The following is a 21,608-nucleotide window of genomic DNA, read 5'->3' as shown; positions in this document are numbered from 1 at the left end:
AAGCGTTTTTGTAGGAAACGCCATTGTTGCTCCTCCGATTACATTTTATTGCGGGGACCGCAATGACAGCGCGCGATGACCGTGTTAGTAGAGACACATCCTTCGACATCCTCTTGAAGATTGTCGGGGGGGAAGGAAGAGAGAAAACGTCGGCGCCGAGTCGCCGAACCAAACCGTTTCACATCCCGAATACACGTTCCGGGCATCGTTTCGCGCAAGGTTCCGTCTCGTGTTTGACGAAATCGGAGAGAGAACACGCGACGGAAACAAGCGACCGGGTTCCTTTCCGTTTGCGTTTTTCGACGACGTTGCACGGTTGTTCGAACAACGATCGAGATTCTTGGATTTTTACGGAAGTATGCATTTTTGTATATTTTATATAAGTATGTAGGGAGTTTTTCAGAAAAAATATATGTACATCTCTTTCTATTTTTATATATGTACTTATATAATTTTACAAACTTAAAATTAAAATATTTTGTTATATATATTTTGTTTATATTTATGTTATTTTATTAAAGAAATAAAATAAATATAAATAAAATATATATTACATGCAACATATATGCAATAAGTATCTGTATATGATACACAATGTCGTTATACAACCTCTTTGTTTGCTACAAACACAAGTCATAGATTACAAAATAGATCGAGAGTTGAATCGAGACCCGTTCTATTTCATTTTATGCTTAATTACGATAAATCAACGAAAGCACAATGCTCTTCTCTCCCTTTATATTTATTCGCGCATCTCATTGTGCATGCTAATAACGCGTGGAGAAAAAAACGAAGAAAGGGGGAGGGAAGAGATCACGCGCGAGAAGAGAGAGAATAGTTTTCCTCCCTGCGGTCGCAGTTGCGTTTTCATTGCGGAAAAGCGGTTGTCGCGCAGATGTCAACCACTTGCCACCCCGAGAGCGACGATTCCTGGATGGAATCTACCTTCTCTATTCGTCGCCACGGGGTGCCACGAGACGCAGCGATGCGTACCCGTGTGTATTTCTGTGCCCCCGTCAATTTGCGTAACGACGGGACCGCACGCTGTCGATTTTCTTCCGCAATTACGAAATGCACTTATAGACACATGCCTCCGTTGACAGTCAGATCCTGCGTGCAACCCTTTTATCAAGAGAAAAACGGATTTTCGCGAATAATTTCAATCAAATCAGTCGAATTGGTTCAGTAAAATAAATAATATATTTTATTTGACTCGCGGATAAAATTTTATTAAAGTTTTCAAAATTAATTTATTATGTTTTTATTTTAATCCAAATAAAACTTTGTTATGATTGACGATCGAATCGAACGAGAAACTTTCGCGTACATCGATATGAACTTAATCGTGAGGGTTTTTTTTTTTTTTTTTTTGAAAATTCGCGTTTCTCTTTCCCACGGCGGCGAATGCGTCCCCGGGGCGTTTTTCGCACGTGTCGCGTCCAGCACTTGCATCAACCCTTCGTTAATGATGTCATCAAATTCCCACATACAGATCAGTATTTCTCTCTCTCTATCTCTCTCTTTTTCTATTTTTCTTTCAACCACTTGATCCCGATTTTGACCGCGTCTCGGCGTTGATCTCTTTCGTCGACAATCCTTTTCGGATCGCAGGCAAATTTTCCGTGTCTCGCCGGATCGATTACGGTGTCGATTACTTCCACAGCACAGAGTCCGCATTGTTTTCTCTTTTTCAACCGCGGTCGAGCCGCAACGCTCGGGCCTTTTCTCGTCTCGAAAGGGTGTGAAAGAGAAGGAAACGTGAGTGGGGAAAAAATGGCCTAAGTAAACAACGACACGGGTTATCGGTAACCGAGCTGTATTTCAATATTATCCGGGCTGACTCGTCGAGTCAGATTCAAAACGGCTGGTTGTCGCGAACGCAAGTTTCATCGAGAAGCGTTCGCTGACAATAAACCAATTAACATTTTGGATTTTTGTATAAACATAGCCGAAACACACGTGCGGGCTAATGTCAGAGTTTTTCTCAACGAGAGAGTCAAAAAATTATCGTGCGTCCGACTATCTCAATTGCTCACCACCTCTTGAAGTCGCTGAAATCTTTCGCGCTTGTGCAAAAAATTAAAAACGAAGAACAAAACACCGAGATTCTACGAACGTCGGGACTGGTGCGCAAAAATAAGAGACTATTAGGACCCAAGTGTGTGTGTTGTTAAACTTAATATTTATATTACAAGTTGAATACATAAAAAAATATTATAAGTTCAATATACAAAAAATTACATACAAACCGTGGTACACTCAACATATAGTAAAGTTAATACTAATATTACACATTCAGCGCATAAATTATGAGTTCAATGTGTAAAAGATTGCCGACAATTACATATAAAACATAGTGTACCGTTTATATGTTTTACAATAGACTCTCTTTTTCTCTGTCTCTCTTATATATTATTCTAATATATTATATATATTATAACTTACAACTCACACAGGACACTTCGACTACAACGTACATAGTTTTAGCGTGTTAATGTGTTCCGTAGTCTTTTTTTTTTTTTTTGTAAACATTAGCGGAGCTGGAGGTTATCTCTCCTCGATTTTGTTTATCGTGTACACACCTCCGTATCCCTCGTTGGTCAGACCGGAGGAGGGATCGTAGCGAGAGGCCGGTCTGTTTCTGCACAATATCCGCGACGCAGCGCGGGCATTTTTGTCGAAGTCGTTCTCGGCCGACGCGCTGAAGAACTTGTCCCAGTAGTGTCGGACGCGTCGATCGAGGGTGAAAAACGGCATTTCGAAACAGAGACTCCACACCATGGCCAGCATGTACGTCAGCGCCAGATTCCCCAGGAAAACGCGCACCTGACAAATTTAAAAAAAAAAAAAATAAGAATTTACGTGTATTTTTTTATTTTTATTTTTAAAAACTATTGTTTATTCTTACTATGGTAATGGTCGTAATGTAGCCGGGCGTTCTCGCCGCTCCGTCGAAGTAAATCAGCACGACGTAGTGACACAGGTACGCGCAATACGATAATTTGCTCAGGGGTGTCCATCCGCCCCACGAGAGAAAATCGTTCACGACACCTTGAAGAGGAACGCGAAAGAATTACAAAGAGAATCGATCGCGTCTACAAAGGTCTTGTATTTTTTTTATTATTTTTTATTAACAATTTTTATTTTTACCTGCGTAACCGTGCTCGCTGCAAAAGATAATCCACGCAACCGCGAGGGCGAACGCGTGTCGGTGAAGACCAGCGTAGAAGCTGGCCTCGAGCACGTTGTACTGGAAGTAAAATTTCCTCGCTCCGAAAATCGTCGCTAAACCGCCCACGATCGCGGCGATCCATCCGACGATCACCTGCCACTGCGCGCAAACAAGAAGAAAACGTTATTTGCGATTTGGCGAACAATATCGTATATATATATATATATTGCACAAAAAGAATATTGAGATTGTTGATATTTACGTAACGTAATTTGACGGTCCGATATTTTTGCAATAAATTTCCTAGACCTACACCTATCAAATAGGTTCCGAATCTACAGTATACCGTTATGTAGATTAGTAGATAAATGCTGGCCGTGGCGTCCGTACTGCAAAAAACGGTTCATACATGGCACACGAGGCATTCGAGTGACACACCTCGTGCCTCGTCTTGTTAACACACAAATTCTGACACAAAAACATCCGGTAATCAAGAGATTTCGTGCAACTTCTGTATGTGTGCCGATGCGTGCGTGCATGCGTGCGTGCAAAGGTCAGTGTAACTCAATATCTCTCAAGCTGCACGACCTCTCGCTCTGTAATTACCTCGCGATACGTGAGGTAATTACAAAGTTTACACGAGAGATGTTTTTCTTCGCGGATGATAAAAATGACAGTAATAAAATTCTGAGATAAACGAAAAAATATATATATGTATAGTCGCACGTGATAGAAGAATCAAACGAACTGAAAGAGCTGAAGTGATTAAAAAAAAAAAAAAAAAAAAAAAACGGAAAAAAACAAGTGGAAAGATGTTGTTTGTAAAAAGATAAATGTGGAATTTTTTTCTTGTGCTAGTGAGAGAAAACGGAAAAAAACACGCACTTTCTGGGATCATCACTCATGTGATTGCATTCTCTCAATTAAGTTTTGCACTCACGATTTGTAATAGTTCATGGTGCCCGGTAACTTGCGAGCAAAAGTTATCATGCCGGGTACTAGAGCTGAGACGAGCACAAAGACGACCAGAATCGTGTTGAAGATAGAAGTCTTGAGCTTGTGCATGAGGATTAATATAATCGGCGATAGTAAAACAAGCTGCATCTCGACTGCCAGGTACCAGGAATGTATCATGCACTAGAAGCAGATAAATAAGAGAAAGAGAATATGGGTAAATACAATAATTGCGTAAATTAACGGGAGAGAGAGATAAAATAGACAAGAAAAAAAAAACGTGAAATCTTTGGGAGAGGCCAGCGCGTTTGCATGTACAAGACTCGTGTCAGTAGATGCAAACGAAGCGAGGAGAACAACGACGGATTATAAAAACGAAAATAAACACAATAGTAAAAAAAACTTAATCAGAACGTTCTAACACACGTAATCTATCAATGTCGCAAATAACAGCCGGAAAAAAACCGTACAGCGCGAAGAGCATGCGTAGATAAGATTTGCTAAGAGAAAGAAAGAAAGAGAGAGAGAGAGAGAGAAAAAAAGATCGAAATGTTTACCATGTTCGGAACATTGATGTAATTGTTAATGTAAAGTAAATTGGTCCACCAGTTTTCGCGACACTGCGCTCTACTGAGATCGACCGAGCCCCAGTGCGGACCCGAGTCGAGTTTGTTGAACAGAGTCGCGTAGAAACCGATCATCATCGCGTACGGCGGCGTTAATCTGAAAGATAAATCACCGATGTCGCACGAGAATCAATAATAAAAAGAATAAAAGTAAATCTACAGATTACAAATTAAATATTAAAAGTTCGAAAAAAGTGATTTTGGTTTTTCCTATACATACCTTATGTAACGATGAATGTAATTCCAACCGTAATGCTTCACAATCTGAGTCGGTTTGTCGAAGTTCGATTTTTCCTTCTTCGCCAGTTCGGTGTAGGCTAGCAAAGTGCCGCTCAGTAAGAAAAACGTGTCGGTAACTATGTTCGCGTTCAGGATCAGCGAGGACGACCACGCTTCGTGAATCTTTCGACAATAAACGTAACATTGTGCGATTTTTTTGTAAACAAAAGAGGTAAAAGCGAAAATATTTTTGCATATGAAGTAAATACAACGAGAAAAATTGCGTAAAAAATTAATAACGAAACAAATTATAATGTAATGAAAAAACCAAAGAACCTATAGTCCGGGTTGAAGGTGGACGTTTAAATGCAATATAAAACGCAATGTATTTCGGACGTTTCGATGACTTTTTTTTATCGATGATCATCTTCAGCACTGTTTACATAATAATAATGAAAATTATGAAATTGTAAAAATATCATCTAAATTTTTTTTAATATAATTTAGAAACGAGGTCGGTCCTTTCTCGTGCGCATCTTGAAGGTCAGCGTGAACAAATTGATATTATCAACCTGGACCACACATAGGCTCTTTGGTTTTTTCATTATATTATAATCCGTACAAAATGTGTTTGTACGTGCTCACCTTCGGCACCTCATTGAGGTTTGTGTTCTCACTTATTACCTGCGTGTAGTACGTGTGACCGAAAATTATATAAAAAGTACTTAGAGTCTTTATGCCATTGATGCATCTGACGGATCCCGACTGGCTGCTGGTTCGCATCACGTTCACGAAATTGTTGCACAACGAGAACGCCTTGAGTAAGATATCTGCGAAGAAAAATCTTCAAATTTGAGAAATCTGTCTCTTTGAATCTGATCTGGTCTGATTTTTCAAAACGATCTTTTCGATTTTACGTACCGTTCGACAGTGACTTGATAATATTGTGTTGCACAGCGAGGTGATAACTCGTGCCGGCGATGGCGATTAAAGCAATGACGCCGAGAAGCGCCCTGAAAAAATTTCAATGAGTATTTTCACAAATCGGATGTGGAACTTTTATTCGGACGTGACGTACTCACGTGAAACCGTAATCGGCTGCGTCCCAGGTTGAGCGTGTGGTCTCGACGTTGTGACACGCTCCCGGAGGAACGGAGACGATCACGTTCACGCGTCCCAGGACCTTGAGCGGATCCAGTGCGGCGTGCACAGCTCTCTCGACTTCCGCGCTGGAACAGCTCGAGGGAACGCAAAACATCCACTCGTACGTCGCGGTGCCGCTTCTCCAAGACGTTGCGTCCTACGCAAGAAACACATTCGCACATTCAATATTGCGAGTAATTTCGTTTCTAGAGATGTTTTTATTCTCAAAAACTCCCATCGGGGATTTTGCGCGTCATAAGAATGTAAAATTCTTTGACTCGCAAAAACTTGACGCTCTTTTCGTTTTTTTTTCTTTTTGAAAAAATCATTCATTATTTTTTGCGGAGAGAGTCTGTCCGGGACTTATATTTCGCGTGAAACTTCGGCGCGCTTTTTCGAAGATCGCCGCGACTCACCGACGCGATCGCGACGTTCGCCAACAGATCCCCGAGGTCCGGCTCGTGCGACGTGCCGTCGTCCGGGGCGATGTTGAACGTGACTTCCGCGTAACACGCCTGGCCGACGAATCCGTGGTCGTTGTTCCGCACTTCCAGGCACTCGTCGAAGTTGCCGCGCAGCTTGTTGCCGAGGATCAATCCGGACGGCGCCTTCGCTGACGCGTCGTACACTGGAAACGAGACAAAGATCTGTCAGCTTTTGAGTTTGCGCGGTGTCTTCTCCGTTAAATTTCGATACAGTCGAACTCCTCAACAATCACTCCCAAGTCTACGGTTTTCCTCAACAGTTGTGTCTCCTCCTTTCCCTACTTTACCACTGCTTTTTTTTTTTTTTTACTATTGCGCGCATCGAGGACGGTTCTCTCACCCTAACTCCACTCACGTGCAGACGAATTGTTTTCCCATAAGTTGAGGAGTTCGACTGTGTGCGACCGTTCCGACGGCGAGTGACTTTTGTCGCTCAGCGCATTACCCAGGTTGCAAGTTAACGTCCTTTTGATTTTTTTCGCGCAATAAACTCCGCCCGCGGCACACGTCTCTCGCAAAAGGTTGATCTTTACCGTCAATCCGTGGAACGTACGCGGTTTTCCGGCTATTTTAGCGACATTTGTACCGGCTTTGACATTTAACAATTACTTCCCCCTTCCCTCTCATCTTCTCTTTCGTTTTATAATGAAACTTAGCGACTCTGAAACCGGTTGAAACAGTCGATGCGTCAAGGCGTTCTTCTGTCCTCAATCCGCGCCACAATCTAGCATCTTTTTTTTCCGAATATCCGGAATCCGCGTTGCAGACCGGGTCGGACGACGATCGTCTTTTGCTTTGTCTGCATTTTTTGGGGGGAAATCGTCTCGAGCCGTTTTGAAAACAAATCTCGAAAACAGATCTCGGAAGAGGAACGCGATAAATCGCGGTGGAAAAACGTGTCCTATCGATAAAACGTGATGTTTTCGATTCGCGACTTATTCAATCTTGCTCTTCTTGTTATCCCGAATGACGAACAATAACGAAGACGCGTAATAAGCTGCGACGAAGAAACTCGATGAGAGACTTCGAAAATAGAGACGGAGATAAGAAACGAGCGTCGCGTTGATGAAAAATGACAAAGCCTCGGTTCCACGAGAAGAAAATAGCGATAAATCGTTAAAACCGAGAGAGAGAGAACTGCGCCATCGCGGTGGGTTGTGCGCGCACACATGACGCGTATATGTACGCGATTTTGTTCTTACTCATCATCGTCGCACGCACACAACACCGACGCGCGTACGTAACTCGGGAACGTGCATACTGTGGTGTGTTGTGTTCAAGGCGATTCCTTAGAACCGTGATCGTGATGATGACGCAGGCGGGGAGAGCGTCAATGTCGTGTGAGTGCATTAACTACGGAAGTGGCATATCTCGTGTGCGAATAGGCGCTGATATCGGGCGCTGATATCGGGCGCTGAATCGATCGGAGCGGCGAATAGTTGATGACACGTTATTGCAAAACGGGTCGATGAACCGGGACGTTGTCAAAGTCGACTTCCTTTATCGGCGATAGCGCGATTGTTTTCAATTTCAAATTTGCTCGCGTATTATCGGAACGTTCGCGATAACGAAAACACGGCGATTTTCCTCGTTTAAAGTTCCTCGGTTGCGTCGTTTAACGTTCTTTGACGCTGCAATAAAGATGAAAAAATCAGGAAGATTTATTTTTTTTTATTTTTTTCGTCTAAATTGTCTCTTCTATCCTCGGGATAACAATGAAGCGCGCGAACTCTGGATCGATCGATCGATCGATCGATCGATCTCGCGGGCGAACTCTGGATTACACAAGGACGGTCATCGGCCTGACCCAATTCACGGTATTATATCGCGCTCGCGGTATTACCACGCGCACATCAATTACATCGGTCAATATTATTGTCTCCCGCGAATGCGCGCGCGGAAAGATCGCTAATTGTGGTTTTCTTCTAATAAGTTGCTTCATCGCGTATCGGCTGAGAATCGTGTATATAATTATTCGGCAATTTACTATCGGTAGATTTTCTGATTTTTTTCCACTTCGATTTGCGTAACGTGGAACGAAGTTTTATTGATTGTTTTACCGGTGGTAAACATTCGAATTGACATTTAATGAGACATTAATCGCTGATTAGATACAATTAGTACACACCTTATTCTTGGACACTCTCGATTCTTTTTTTCACAAAGTTGCAACCCCTTTTAAACGCGGTTTCAAAACTGCGGTCGTGTTTCGGCGTTTTCATTTGATTCTTTCGCGATGTCGCGGTTTTTCGCAATAAAAATATAAAATCGTGACCATTTTTTATTCCTTTCCAGACATATCGGCGCGAGCATCTCGAAAGAAGTGGAAAATGCAGAACACAGATATTTATTATCCGGGTTACGTTTGCGTATTGACGCAAGAAACGCGCGCGCGCGCGCGCGATAAGCGATGCGATGTCGTTTAAAATAATTAACGCGATAAAACTCGTTGTCGATATGTCATAATGCATGCGCGTAACAACGTTGCGATTTATTCGAGCGATTTGTGATCTGTTTTCCCGCCACACGGCCGATCGGCGTGGGTTAAACGCGCGCGGCCGAGAGATGCAGCAGTTGATACCGATCTGGATACCATTAATCTCAATCGGATCAATGTCATCCATGTTTAAATCTGTGCTAAGTCCAAGTGTCAGGGAGACGGTAATTCGCCCGCAAAAATGGACACAAGGTTCTCGCGCGCGCGCGCATGTGTGCAAAGTTGATTTTCGATATCGCGCGCAAGTCGTATCTCTCGTCAGTTCTTTTTCTTTATTTTTGTTTCTCGCCCTCGACTACGCGCATCCGTTTTCGAAACAACTATCTTGAAATGCGAAATTACGCGCGTATCGAAAAGAATGACGCAACGATCGATCGGTTCGCGTTTGTTTGCTCTCAAAAATCGGCGGTAAAAAAAATCGGAGGTGAAAAAAAAAAAAAAAAAAAAAAACCCGAAACGCATTTCGCAACTCATATCCACGGCCGCTGAAAGAGGCCGTTGAACTCTCGGGCGTTTTATCGAGACCTTCTTCTCCAATTCTGTTCTGTTATCCGCGATAACGATCTCCGGTTAATTGGCGATACACGATGCACTCGACGCGCGCGCCGGTCGCGACGCGATGTCGTGGTAGTACGGACCGCGATGATAACCCGCTGATAACTGTTTGCGCAGCGTGCAACGTCCGATAATTGTCGAATGTTTCGTACGTAACTGCAATCGCAATCGTTTTGCGTGATTTGTACATACGCCGTACAACGGGAAGGAGGAGGGGGAGAGGGAGATACAATATACACACATAATATGTACAAGTTACGTAACGTGTTTTCCCCACGCTCACAGAGTGCGTCTCCTTTCTCGCTGAAACAAACATTTGTGCGTGCGTAACATTTCAAATCGCGGCGGTGTTGGCGTAAAGAGCGGACTGACCACTCGCGAATCCTTGTGCGAAGGATTACAACGTCGCGCGCCCCCTCTTGTTTCTCACGCCGTGAAAAGAGGAGCGCAATGTGGAATAAATTTTTTTTTTTTTTCAGTATTTATTAAACGAGGTCGAGTTTTAACGTTAATTATCGTCGCAATGTTGATTTGATCCTTGCTACAAAACGCAGATTTTTCGAACGATCTTGTCAAATCTGATGAAATATCGATTTGCAGGATTTGCGGGAGTTGAGGAAAGAAATTGCAAACACAAACTAGAAAAAAAAAAATAATGTAAATGTATATGTTTCCAGTTTAATTTTTGTACCGAGTCGCTGTACACTGTTTCTTTGTTTGTTTGTTTGTTTTTTTTCATTTGTGTCTGTAACATTTGAAATTCGAAGCACATCAATAACGTGCGACGTTACTTGCTGGTCGTCTTTTACGTGCCAATTGCGATTAGAAAAATTTATTAATTGTTTGAGTTGCTTATCGAAGAGAAAGAGAGAGAGATATGAGCAAGTGACGGTCGAAACGTTCCGTGATCGATTAGTGTGTTCTAAGAGGAGAGACTGAAATCGATTTCACTTCGAACACACTTCATTATGAATACGAGACAAGATATTGAATTAACATTTCATTAACGTTGCTCTTATCGGCCTTCGAAAAAAAAAAAAAAAAACCAATTACAAAATGATCGAGTTTGCGACGCTCCGCGTCGCCAAACGATAAGAACATTTCTGTAGAACGTAAGATTGCAACAAATTGTCTCACTTACTCTTGAGCGCCCATGGAGTGAATTTTTTCAGCTCGTTCAGATAAATCTCGCTGTGATTGAAGCATCTCGGCGAGCCGTACAATTGCAACGGCGAAGTCGACAAGTCTCTGAGCACATTTCCCAATCGTGTCCCGTCAAATTTTTCCGTCGACAATACCCCGTCGATCGCGACGATCATCGCGAGAACAATCACCGATCGTCCTTTCCGTCTTACTCGATTGAAGTCCATTTTTCGTTGTTTTTGAAAAACGTCTCGGTTTTTATCCTCGTCCCATCGAAATAGGATAGAGAAATTCTGTTGCACGCACGTGTGGTACCTTTCTTTTACAAAAACAAAAGCGGACCCGCGTAAAAACTATACAACCGCGCAAAGAGAAATATTCTTTCTTTGATACACCGACACGTCGTCGCCTCACAGAGGATCACGTTTGCAACCAGGGGGATGATTGAATCCGTTTCTCGTTGATTTGTGAATTGCGATCGGACATGCAAATCGACGAGGAAACGGGACAAACGTCGATCCGACTGTAACACGTTCTGTCAATAGCGCGGCCGGATCACTCATATATATATTGGGAGAACTGGTGATCAGAGAGAGAGAGAACGCGCGTGATGATGATGATGGGGGTAAAGGAGGTATTAAGCGAGCTCCTCGCTGTGTGTCTCGCGGTCATGCGTTTTCTCGTGTTATCGATGCGACGAGGATTACGCGACCGCGGAGAGAACGTTGCTCGATCTCTTGAGAGAGAACGCATTTATATAAAAAATTTGTAATCTTTATATAAAATTATGAAACACACTAAGAGAGAGAGAGAGAGAGAGACGATATATAAACGAGGAAAAGAGCGTTACAAAAATAGCAAAACGTAAAAGAAAAAAAAAACGCGACGCGATTCGAGAAGAATTTCAAAATCTCTCTTTCGGCTTTTTGCGCGTCTGCTTCGCGTTTTTTTGCGAGAGAGCGAAACGCGCGCGAAGCGATAATCCCCCGCGCGAGCGTCTTGCATTGACTACAACTCATTCACTTTTATCAATCAGCGTGATGAACACCGAGAGACCGAGTCTGTAATTGCCGAAGATACGCACAGAACCGCAGCTGTTGCGTATTCAAGGCATTGACTAAGGATGATGCTTTAATCTCATTCGTTTGCGCTAAACACGCGCCATGTTTAGGTCAAGGCCCAGTATTGGATACGATAATCGATAGAAATAAAGAGGATGAGTGCATATCGCTTGCACAAGTAACATTTTGAAGGTTACTCAATACACACACACGCACACACACACACACACACACGTGTCGAGAGTTGTTGCTGTGCGGCGCGTTCGCCGTGTCTTTTTAGTTTCGTTTTTCTTTTGCAACATCTCTTCGCGCGCGGAACTTCACAATTATAACGAATTTTTGTGTATGACATAATCCTTCTTGGGATCACGTCTATTTTTATTTTCAAGATAATACATTGTGTGACGCACAGGTAACTTCTTTTATTTTTACACGTAATAAAACTTTTGTTATTATAGAGTTTGTTTTTATACACGTATAAAATTACATAATTTTATACGCATAATTAGAAAAGGTATTTAAAAAATATAAAATTGTATAATTTTTTAGTAACAAGATTATACTTTGTTTATTTTATATACATATGTACATAAAATATAATATACATTAAATATATTATCATTATTACGTTACATATTATTTTATGTTTGTTTTATTTTTGTATATTTTTTATAAAAATATACAAAAATATATGGGAAATAATCCCTTTTCGTTTTACGTCGCTCTAATCGCATCGCACGTTTTACGGCTTCGGCATATATAGTCCGTTAATTCCAGTTGGTTCGCAAAGCGAACGTGTTCTCCGAGCAAAAAAACGCCAAAATTTTAGCAGCGCTGCTAAATTTAGAGATAAGAAGTGCGCAAATAATAAAAGCTCGACTTCAAAAAGCCGCGATTACACGTAATCTTATCTCTTCCCGCGAGAGAAACACACGATCTTCGCACACGATCTTCTTCGAATGTCCGTTGGAATTTCTCGCGTGAAGAACGGCGCCGCGCATCGCTCCGTGAAAGAAATTTCTACACCGGCATCGTTTCGTGAAGAAATTCGCCCCCGGCTACTGTAAATGTAGTCCCCCTCTACGTAATACGCGATTGCTTCGTACGGGACGTTGACCAGAGTATTCGACTTTCTCGAAGTTGTGTAGTCGAAAAAAAAAAAAAAAAAAAAAAAAAAAAAAATGTAACGTGAACGAAGTTTCGTGAGACACACGTGGCCAAGAATGTGGCTCGACGAACTGTAAGTCACGGTTTAAATAAACACAACGTTGCGATCTCGGAAGAACGACGCGAATCACGAACGTGGTGGTTGATCCGCGCGAGACGATCCTTTGCGCATCACAACGCGAGAAGAGAAACGCAAAAAAGTCGCAATAATCTCGATCGCGAATTTTATTCGCCGTACGGAATTTTTTTTTTTTTTTTTTTTTTTTTTTTTTTTTTTTTTTTTTTTAGTCCTCTTCATCGGTTATCTCGACCGTATCTGATGAGAGTTACATCAAAGTCACCTCGGTCACGACGATAACAGAATTATTACGTTTATCTCTGTCCGTGATCTTTGCGTCCACCTTCGCGCGGTCAATCATGACCGATATCGCGTAATCGCCGTCATTATTTCTTCGCAATTTGTATTGTTCACAACGATAAGAATAAGACGTGGATATTTTGTAATCGAGTTCGTTCACCCGCGAGAACGGGGAAAAACACGATTATTTTGTCAGCAGGAAGCGTGCAATTGCATCAATCTGTTGTTGTTGTTTCGACGACGCGTTTCGTAATTCGCAACAGAAATCTTGTTACAGGTATATTTTTAGATCCCCGAATCTCTTCACAACCGCGAAGAGTCTCGAATCATTTTTTTCTCTCGCAATTAGAACATGCGCGCGACATGTGTCGCGTAAAAGTTGCACGTTTTAATCATTTATCTTTCGATAAATCATTTAAGAAACAATTAAGAAAAATACGCGTCATCGGATAATTGGTTTTATATATCTGCGACAACAAATCAAACATTAACTTACGTGGAAGAGGAACGACGATAAAGGAAGTGACGGGAACAAAGAAGATCTCGGATGTAATTATGAATATATTTTTTTACATGTGTGTAAAACTGAAAAATACACAATTATCTTACATCCCTTCGCATCAATATCTGCGTCAACAATCGCGCGCGCGCGCGTTAAATTTTTCTTCAATTCAATAATGGTAGTAACGTTTTGCTTGAGCTATTATCATTTTTACAAATATAAATTATTTTATAAATATATATATACATATGTATGTATGTATATAAATCATGTGCCAATGCTAAGTTCTAATAACATTCGTATCAAAGAATTTCATATTTCGCTACTAGCATTAGTTCAGGCATAGAATATTTACAAATATTCCAAATTGTTGTACAACTACACTGCGTGGGTTTAATATAAATACAATTGTCTCCGTAAGCTGTAAGGGAATCTTCCGTTCAGAATGTGTATAAGTTCCAATGCACCTATATATATATATATATATAAAAAACAAAAAAAATTGCAGTAAAACAACAGTATTGGATTGTGAAACAGAATACAAGCTACGAATCTTGTATTCCAAATAAAACTTATGTCCCAAGAAACCAGTGCCCGTCGAAATACTATTCTCAAAAAATGACTATACACCAAAAAAAAAAAAAAAAAAAGTAAAGAGATTATGCTCTGATCTATCAAAAGTAAAATATATATATAGTACAATAATACCGCAAGAAAAAACCGTTTCCGCAAGATATGTTCGAAGAAAATCCGAGAAAAATCAAACAGATCAAAAAAGAATTTGATCTATTACCAGCCTATCTTGGGAAAGTAATCCGCAACGTCCTGAAACACCTCCTCCGGCGTTTTCATGCCGTTGACTTTGTAAACCAGTCCCTGTTTCTCGTACATCTCGATGATGGGCAGTGTGTTCTTCAGATACGTTTGATGACGCAGAATCAGGGACTGCTCGTTGTCGTCGCTCCGGCCGCTTCCGCGGGCGCCGCGATTCAGGCAACGCTGAGTGCAAACCTCCTGGCTGCACTCGCAAAATATCACGCCCTTCAGAACGACCTTGTTCGACATCACCTGTTAAAAACGCATGAAAAAAACTAGTAAACTCTAACGCTCACACAAATATGTGAACTCCACAGCGTCAATATTTATTCATTTATTTCGTCAGAAATGAGAATGCAGGACTCAAACGACAGAATCACTATGCGCATTCGTAGTTTATAGTAACATAATTTTAATTTGATTTTAACAAGATTTAATTTTAACAAGATTAGATTTTTTTTTTAATGTAAGAGAGACTGTTTCAGACATTGCCAACAGTCGCGGAATAATCCGACGCGTCGCAACGCGACGTCTAAATTACGCCTGAAGAGTAGCCAGCCCGTCGCACACAAAGAGAGCACAGTGAGTTGCCTACTTCCAAGGCGCGTTGACAGCTCGGAAATTAGACAACTTTATCGCCTCGGTAGCACGGACCCTAAGAATACAAGGTCCGTGCTCAGAAGCACGGCGAGGTTGCTTGTGGTCTAGGCGCTTTTTAAATTGAAACAAGCAATTAATGCAATTAAATAATCACACAGTCTCAGCCATGTAGATGTCAGCACGGAGAGATAATTAGATAAAAATTAAGATATTTCAAAACTGTTTTTTTCGAAAGTCATCAATTCTGCGTGAAATAAACGAGAAACCATACGCACGAACGACACTTTTCGTCAAAAATTTATTATTTAATCATCGCCTCCTCCCCCATCCCCGAAACGCCATACCTTGTTCCAACCGTCGAGGTTATCCTGATTCCTGGGGAAGCCGTCGATCAGGAAACGGTGGTGCGGATTCTCGGATGTTTGCATGGCACGGTCGAGCAGACTGCAAGTGATCTCCACGGGTACGATCGTGCCGTTTCGGATGTGAGTCTCGATGAGCTCGCCGTATATCGAGCCGGGTTTGGCGCGCTCCTCGCGCAGGAGATCGCCGGCCGACAGATGCACATAACCATAGTGGTCGACGATGTAGCGGCAAAGCGTGCCCTTACCAGCACCCGGGCCACCGAGGACGAACACAACTTCCGGCTTCTTCGTCGTGACGGCGGACATGGTCGCACGTAGACAACGTCGCGCACCGGTCGCGAGACTGACCAGCAGCATATATCGAACAGGATAACTGGTGTTCAAAGGCTAGTGCGTATATATGCATATATATATATATACATATATATAATATATGTATCTCTATAGCGCGCGTATGCACACGTGTTTACGTCACAGTTCGATCAATGGAACTCCCTTCTGCGACGCGATGATCGCGCGTTGGCGCCACGTTTGAAAGATCGCGAGATCGTTGGACGACGAGTGTGCGATGAGAGGTTATGTTTGTCAAAAATAGATCCCGCCATTGAAGCTCATCTCGTAGTTTTTATTATTCCTTTTCTCTTCTGTGCTCGGATTTTGAATGAATACGACGAGGATTCGCGCGATCTCGAGCGAAGAAATGAGAACGATAAGTTGTCATTAAATATAAATTGTGAAATTGCGACACATCGCGCTCTTGCGATATAAGTGTGTTAAGATTATAATATATGACATTTCCGTAAACAATAATAATGACGTTATGTAATAATTCGGTTATGGCTTACGGAAGGTTGCGGCCAATTAGCGCGAAGGTCGGAGTTTCACGTAAGATTCTCAACGTGCCGGCGAGTTCACCGCAACTAGTCAAAGTGATCAAGATATAGAATACTTAATGATGACTTGTCATTAACAGGTGTGCGATCCGTTGTGCAATAAAAAGACAAAGTTTCGTGACTCGTTGTTGCAAAGTCACGCGCATGTGATGTAAATATGCACTTTATATGTGCAAAATCACATGATAATCGCAAGATCATCTGATGATCTTGACAGCCACGTGTGACAATTTTTTTTTTCTCAAACAACGAGGAACGAATATAAATTTATGCAGATTTATTTTCCAACAATCTCAATGACCGTATTTCACACGCGTTCGTTTCGCTGTTTACTTAATTTTATAATATAATATTTTATAATAAAATGTTTTGCGCGCAAATATTTTGAGGTTGTGTTCTAACCGCGCAGATTTTTCGATATACGATTGTATTTCTGAAAATATATTTCGCACTTCTGATAATTTATGTTTTTTTTTATTTGTATTTTAATTTTCTCAATATATTTTGATTTTTACGTCAGTGTAATAAGCTTTTTTTTGTATAATGTATATTAAAAATACGTATTACATAATTTATATGTAATTTAGTTCTGATGTAATATTTCTTTTGTTGTAGGTTGTAGGTAATAATTTTTCCAATAATGCTAGTTATGAAAAGATGCCATCGGCTTACTGGAATTGTCAGTTTGCTGTCGCACAACGTCTACTTCAAGAATCTCCATCCATGCATAAATATTCGCACCTTATCCATGGTACATAATAAGTACAAGTGTAATATATATCTTAGTACACAAAAGACAGTCGACTCTTTTGTAGAAACAAGAAGTATGTTAACTTGTTGCGAATTAGTGGATTTACATCCGAAAAGATGCTTAAGCATTGCTGCAAAGCTAGTCAATAACGCCTCACCGAAAATACAGCCATATATGAAACTCATGAGACTAGATAAGCCAATAGGTAATTTAAAAGAATTGTAGTAATTTTTTGGTACAAATGCGTAACAGCTTTTGTTAATAAATATTCCTCACATTCTTCTCTTCAGGAAGCTGGTTGTTGTTTTGGCCTTGCGGGTGGAGCATCGCGATGGCTGCTCCGGCTGGTGCCTTACCCGATCTCTCCATGTTGGCACTTTTTGGCACGGGAGCGGTTTTAATGCGCGGAGCTGGATGCACCATAAACGACATGTGGGATCAGAACTTGGATAAGATGGTAAAAACAAACAACTTTGCAACGGTTGTCGTCGCAATGAGAATATAGAAAACTTGTGTTGCCAGGTAGCCAGAACAAGAAACAGACCTTTGGTAGTCGGTCAAGTGACTCAAAAACAATCATTAATGTTCCTGATAGGACAATTGAGTCTGAGTTTATGTATTTTGTTACAATTGAATTGGTATAGCATATTTCTTGGTGCTAGTTCACTAGGTACGAGATAACACGCGTACAAAGTACAAAACAAATACATTTTTATCGTATGTGTGAAACCGATATTTCTCTTTGTTAGGTTTAGTAGTAATTTATCCTCTTATGAAAAGAGTCACGTACTGGCCCCAATTGATTCTGGGAATGACCTTCAATTGGGGAGCGTTATTAGGATGGTCCGCCGTGCGTGGATCGTGCGACTGGTCCGTCTGCTTGCCTCTCTATCTAGCTGGTATTTGTTGGACTATTGTATACGATACGATCTATGCTCATCAAGTAAGTATCCGTTGGGATCTCAACAGTCGTTTGCGCTTTTGCACCGCTCGCTAATTGCTTGCGTCATTATAGGACAGAATGGACGACATCATGATGGGCATCAAGTCGACCGCCATAAAATTCGGTGACAACACGAAGCTTTACCTGTCCGGATTTGGGACGGCGATGATCGCGAGTTTAATCGCCTCCGGTGTAGTAATCGCTCAAACGTGGCCTTATTACACCGCGGTTGGAATAATCGCGATGCACATTAGCAGTCAGGTAAATGTTCAAGCAAATTGTTCGCCATTGAATTTACGATTATTGCATTCTTCAACAAACAAACAAAAAATTTGTTTCTCCTCAGATATACACTTTGAACATTAACAATCCGACGGATTGCGCGAAGAAGTTCGTGTCCAATCACAGGATAGGTATGATACTGTTTACCGGTATCGTGTTAGGAAACCTGATGAAGAAATCGCTTACGGAAGAAGAGAGCGAAGCCAAAATAGAATCAAAGCGTCAAATTGCTACACTAGATACAAATAAAAATTATTTATAGTTAGACTCACAAGTATAGAACTTTCAACTCTTTGAAGACGTTTATAAATGTGACAACGGAGTCACTTGGATCGAGTAATAGTGAAAACAATGAAAGAAAATTACAATTTACTATTATTTTTACGATCGGATAAAGTAAAGATCGAATTATTTAGATTTTTTTTTTTTATATTTATCATATAATTTTTTGTTATAAATTTTTTTTGTTATATAAAGAAACAGTATTAATTGATTTCGTCTTATTTTTCTTGAGAAAGAAAATTAAGATCAACAAACAAAACCAGATAAAAAAAGATTCAAACAGTATTTTGGTATTGGATTAAATTATATTGGAATTAAAGTAGAAATTTGCCACTTAATAAAATGTGAATGCATGATGAAACAATGGAATTTTAATTGAAGTTGTAAGCCCCGAGTTCAAAAAGGTGCATAACATATTTACAATCAGGTTTATTGACCATTTCCGAAACTCTGGACAGTTTTTATTCCTTTATTAGTCGGTTTATGAAAAAATAATTTTTGTACTCGCTGTACAGTTCAAGTTTGTTTTTACACCGACTCCAACTTTATGCGTTGCTTGTCCTCTTCCCTTTTCTCAACAAGTTCGGTGTACTGCTCGTGAGTCAACAGTGATTCCTTCAAACTGTCCAGCAGATTTATATTTGGCAATATTATAGCCAAGTATCCGCCTCTGTGCGGTGGTTCTCGGAGAAGTTGCGGATTTTCCAGCAACATCTCGTTTATCTCCACCAACTTGCCGATCATGCAACACTTAATCACATAGGTTTTTCCGTCCGCGCAGGATATGGTACAGATATTCGAGTTAGTTTGCAACGGCTGCGCGCCGTGCTTTCCCTTACCCTTGACTTTGTTCAGGGATCTGTCCAGTTTGTCGCTTACCTTGAAGTTAACATTTTTTATCACTTTTTCGCCCTGCAAAACAACGTGGCTGGGCGCCAGAGACAACATGCAGATGCGATTGCTGTGAACCCGTATGCATATATCGTCTCCCGGGAATTGTACGTTAATCTTGTAATAGGGTTTCAAGTATCTGTCCGTAATAGTCGGGAAGTAACCGTTGTACCGCACCTCGTCTAACATGTCGGAAACGTTCTCATCGGGAGGAAACGTGAACGACTCGTCGTCGCAGTCATCGGCCGGTACCTCATTGTCGCTGTCTGGTTCTCTCTCGTCGCCATTCTCATCGACTTGCTCCTTGCACGAGATCATCTCATGATCGTGCTCAGACTTCAGTCGTTTGCTCTCTGGCTCGTTCATCTCCGATTCCAAATTCATGTCAGCTGAGGTTATCACAAATTGATTTTCGCCAGACAGCAACACTTCCTCCGTTGTTATTTAAATTAATTCTATTGGTGATTAAACTAATTGCTTGTACATTGCTTCGCACGGGGGGTGGAGGTTAATCGCTACTATCCTCCGTCCCGTGCAGTTTCTTCTGCCTGTATTGCGAGCTTTCTTTCCTACGAATCTCTCTCTGCAAACAAACAGCAATTTGCGATTCGCTGATTCGTTTGTTCTCAAGAGTCAATTAGGAGTCGGTGACTTACTTGCTCCTTGATGCACTTGTTCATCTCTCTCAGAATATCCCCGCACTGTCCGAAGAACCGTCGGTACGGATGCTGCAAGCACAGAGAGACCCGATTTTAAAGAAGTCGCCGAAGCTCCGGTTGTCTTTCGACAATCTCAATCTCCGCGCGTTACCTCATTCTCGCAGTCCTGAAATCTGTAATATATCTCGTTACAAGCGGCATTGTGCACGGCCAGCGACTTGTAAGGCATCTTTCTGACGGCACATCTCCTTCCCGCTCGATAAATTATAAATACTACATAACAGTGTATTCCTCGTTACGCAACTACATGGTGAAGTGAATTATTTACATACGCGAGGAATCTCGCGTAAGTGAAGCGGACAGAGAGAGAGTCGCATATTTTGTCCGCGGGGGTTTAAATTCTTTTTAAATAAAAAGTCCAGTTCGATCGAGAAATCTATTCGCAACAATGCGCGAACAAACTCTGCTCGAAATTTATTCGGCTCGAATCGAATCGCGATCGATCAATGCGATTCGTCGGTTTCAATCGTTCGGGTCAGGTCTCGTGCGCAATAAACAATAGTCGCCACTTGCGACTAGAGTCTCTGGAAATAAGAGTCTGGCCAATGTTTAATCTGAAACAAAATGGCGTCGATAGTTACTATATATATCGTATTCTATATCGTATAAGGGCCTCCGCACAAACTCTTTCTTAACGCGTTACGTTACGTTAAGTACTAGTTTGTGCGTTGAATAAAGTTCAAGTTTACATACAAATTTAAGTTTATGACTAGTAATTAACGTTACGTTACGTTAAATATTAGTTTGTGCGTTGAATAACGTTCAAGTTTACGTACAAATCTAAGTTCATAGCCAACTTAACGTAACGTAACGCGTTAAGAAAGAGTTTGTGCGGAGGCCCTAAGGCCGATTTCCTTATATCTCCCGATAGCTATTCTTTGAAGAAATATATAAAAACATATATTGTATCTTATCTAAAACTAATTCAGAATTGGAGAAATTGGACATAAAACCTATGATAGAAAAATAGGTATGTACAGACACTGTGCAACAAAAAATGACATTCTAACCTTCTGTTAGCAATTTGATAGAATAATTGCAAATTTATTTATGTGTTTGTTTTGCAGAAAATGACTGGTTGTTGCGTAATTGGCTGTTTTAATTTGTTAATATTACTTTAAATTACCAATTTTATACGTAAAATAAGATATATATATTCGAGCATTGGAGGAAAAGAAAGAAAG

General features: G+C 41.0%; 4 protein-coding genes across 12 annotated transcripts; 1 reads left to right on the top strand and 3 right to left on the bottom strand.

The window, feature by feature from the left end:
- Positions 1-2,499: 2,499 nt before the first annotated feature.
- On the bottom strand, positions 2,500-11,325 carry LOC109851628 (O-acyltransferase like protein-like). The gene is made up of 12 exons (XM_020421879.1): positions 10,793-11,325; positions 6,531-6,742; positions 6,054-6,271; positions 5,893-5,984; positions 5,617-5,801; positions 4,973-5,154; positions 4,684-4,849; positions 4,113-4,309; positions 3,435-3,561; positions 3,151-3,331; positions 2,909-3,051; positions 2,500-2,826 (listed from the first exon to the last, which is right to left on the bottom strand). The coding sequence occupies exons 1-12, from the start codon at positions 11,019-11,021 to the stop codon at positions 2,548-2,550; spliced, it is 2,211 nt and encodes a 736-aa protein (XP_020277468.1). The 5' UTR covers positions 11,022-11,325; the 3' UTR covers positions 2,500-2,547.
- A 2,598-nt stretch (positions 11,326-13,923) lies between these two features.
- LOC109864250 (UMP-CMP kinase) lies at positions 13,924-16,138 on the bottom strand. Its single transcript, XM_020445287.1, has 2 exons — positions 15,643-16,138; positions 13,924-14,950 (listed from the first exon to the last, which is right to left on the bottom strand). Exons 1-2 carry the CDS (start codon positions 16,018-16,020, stop codon positions 14,672-14,674), a joined length of 657 nt encoding a protein of 218 aa, XP_020300876.1. The 5' UTR covers positions 16,021-16,138; the 3' UTR covers positions 13,924-14,671.
- On the top strand, positions 15,973-19,121 carry LOC109864247 (4-hydroxybenzoate polyprenyltransferase, mitochondrial). Of its 9 annotated transcripts, none has more exons than XM_020445283.1 (8): positions 15,973-16,053; positions 17,172-17,307; positions 17,372-17,512; positions 17,598-17,764; positions 17,830-17,977; positions 18,057-18,250; positions 18,323-18,511; positions 18,597-19,121. In XM_020445283.1, exons 2-8 carry the CDS (start codon positions 17,214-17,216, stop codon positions 18,792-18,794), a joined length of 1,131 nt encoding a protein of 376 aa, XP_020300872.1. In that variant the 5' UTR covers positions 15,973-16,053; positions 17,172-17,213; the 3' UTR covers positions 18,795-19,121. The 9 variants fall into 9 exon arrangements, with proteins under 9 accessions (XP_020300872.1, XP_020300868.1, XP_020300873.1 ...); XM_020445284.1 differs by having other exon boundaries at positions 15,990-16,049; XM_020445278.1 differs by lacking the exon at positions 15,973-16,053 and adding exons at positions 16,184-16,431; positions 16,514-16,636 and having other exon boundaries at positions 17,172-17,512.
- A 102-nt stretch (positions 19,122-19,223) lies between these two features.
- Positions 19,224-20,868, bottom strand: LOC109864248 (protein Simiate). The gene is made up of 3 exons (XM_020445286.1): positions 20,516-20,868; positions 20,362-20,433; positions 19,224-20,288 (listed from the first exon to the last, which is right to left on the bottom strand). The coding sequence occupies exon 3, from the start codon at positions 20,087-20,089 to the stop codon at positions 19,343-19,345; it is 747 nt and encodes a 248-aa protein (XP_020300875.1). The 5' UTR covers positions 20,090-20,288; positions 20,362-20,433; positions 20,516-20,868; the 3' UTR covers positions 19,224-19,342.
- Between the last annotated feature and the right edge of the window lie 740 nt (positions 20,869-21,608).

Source organism: Pseudomyrmex gracilis, unplaced genomic scaffold, assembly GCF_002006095.1.
Source record: "Pseudomyrmex gracilis isolate BER0280 unplaced genomic scaffold, ASM200609v1 scaffold_18, whole genome shotgun sequence".
Lineage (NCBI taxonomy): Eukaryota > Metazoa > Arthropoda > Insecta > Hymenoptera > Formicidae > Pseudomyrmex > Pseudomyrmex gracilis.
Note: the sequence above shows the minus strand (reverse complement) of the source record. Positions and strands in the feature narration are given on the sequence as shown.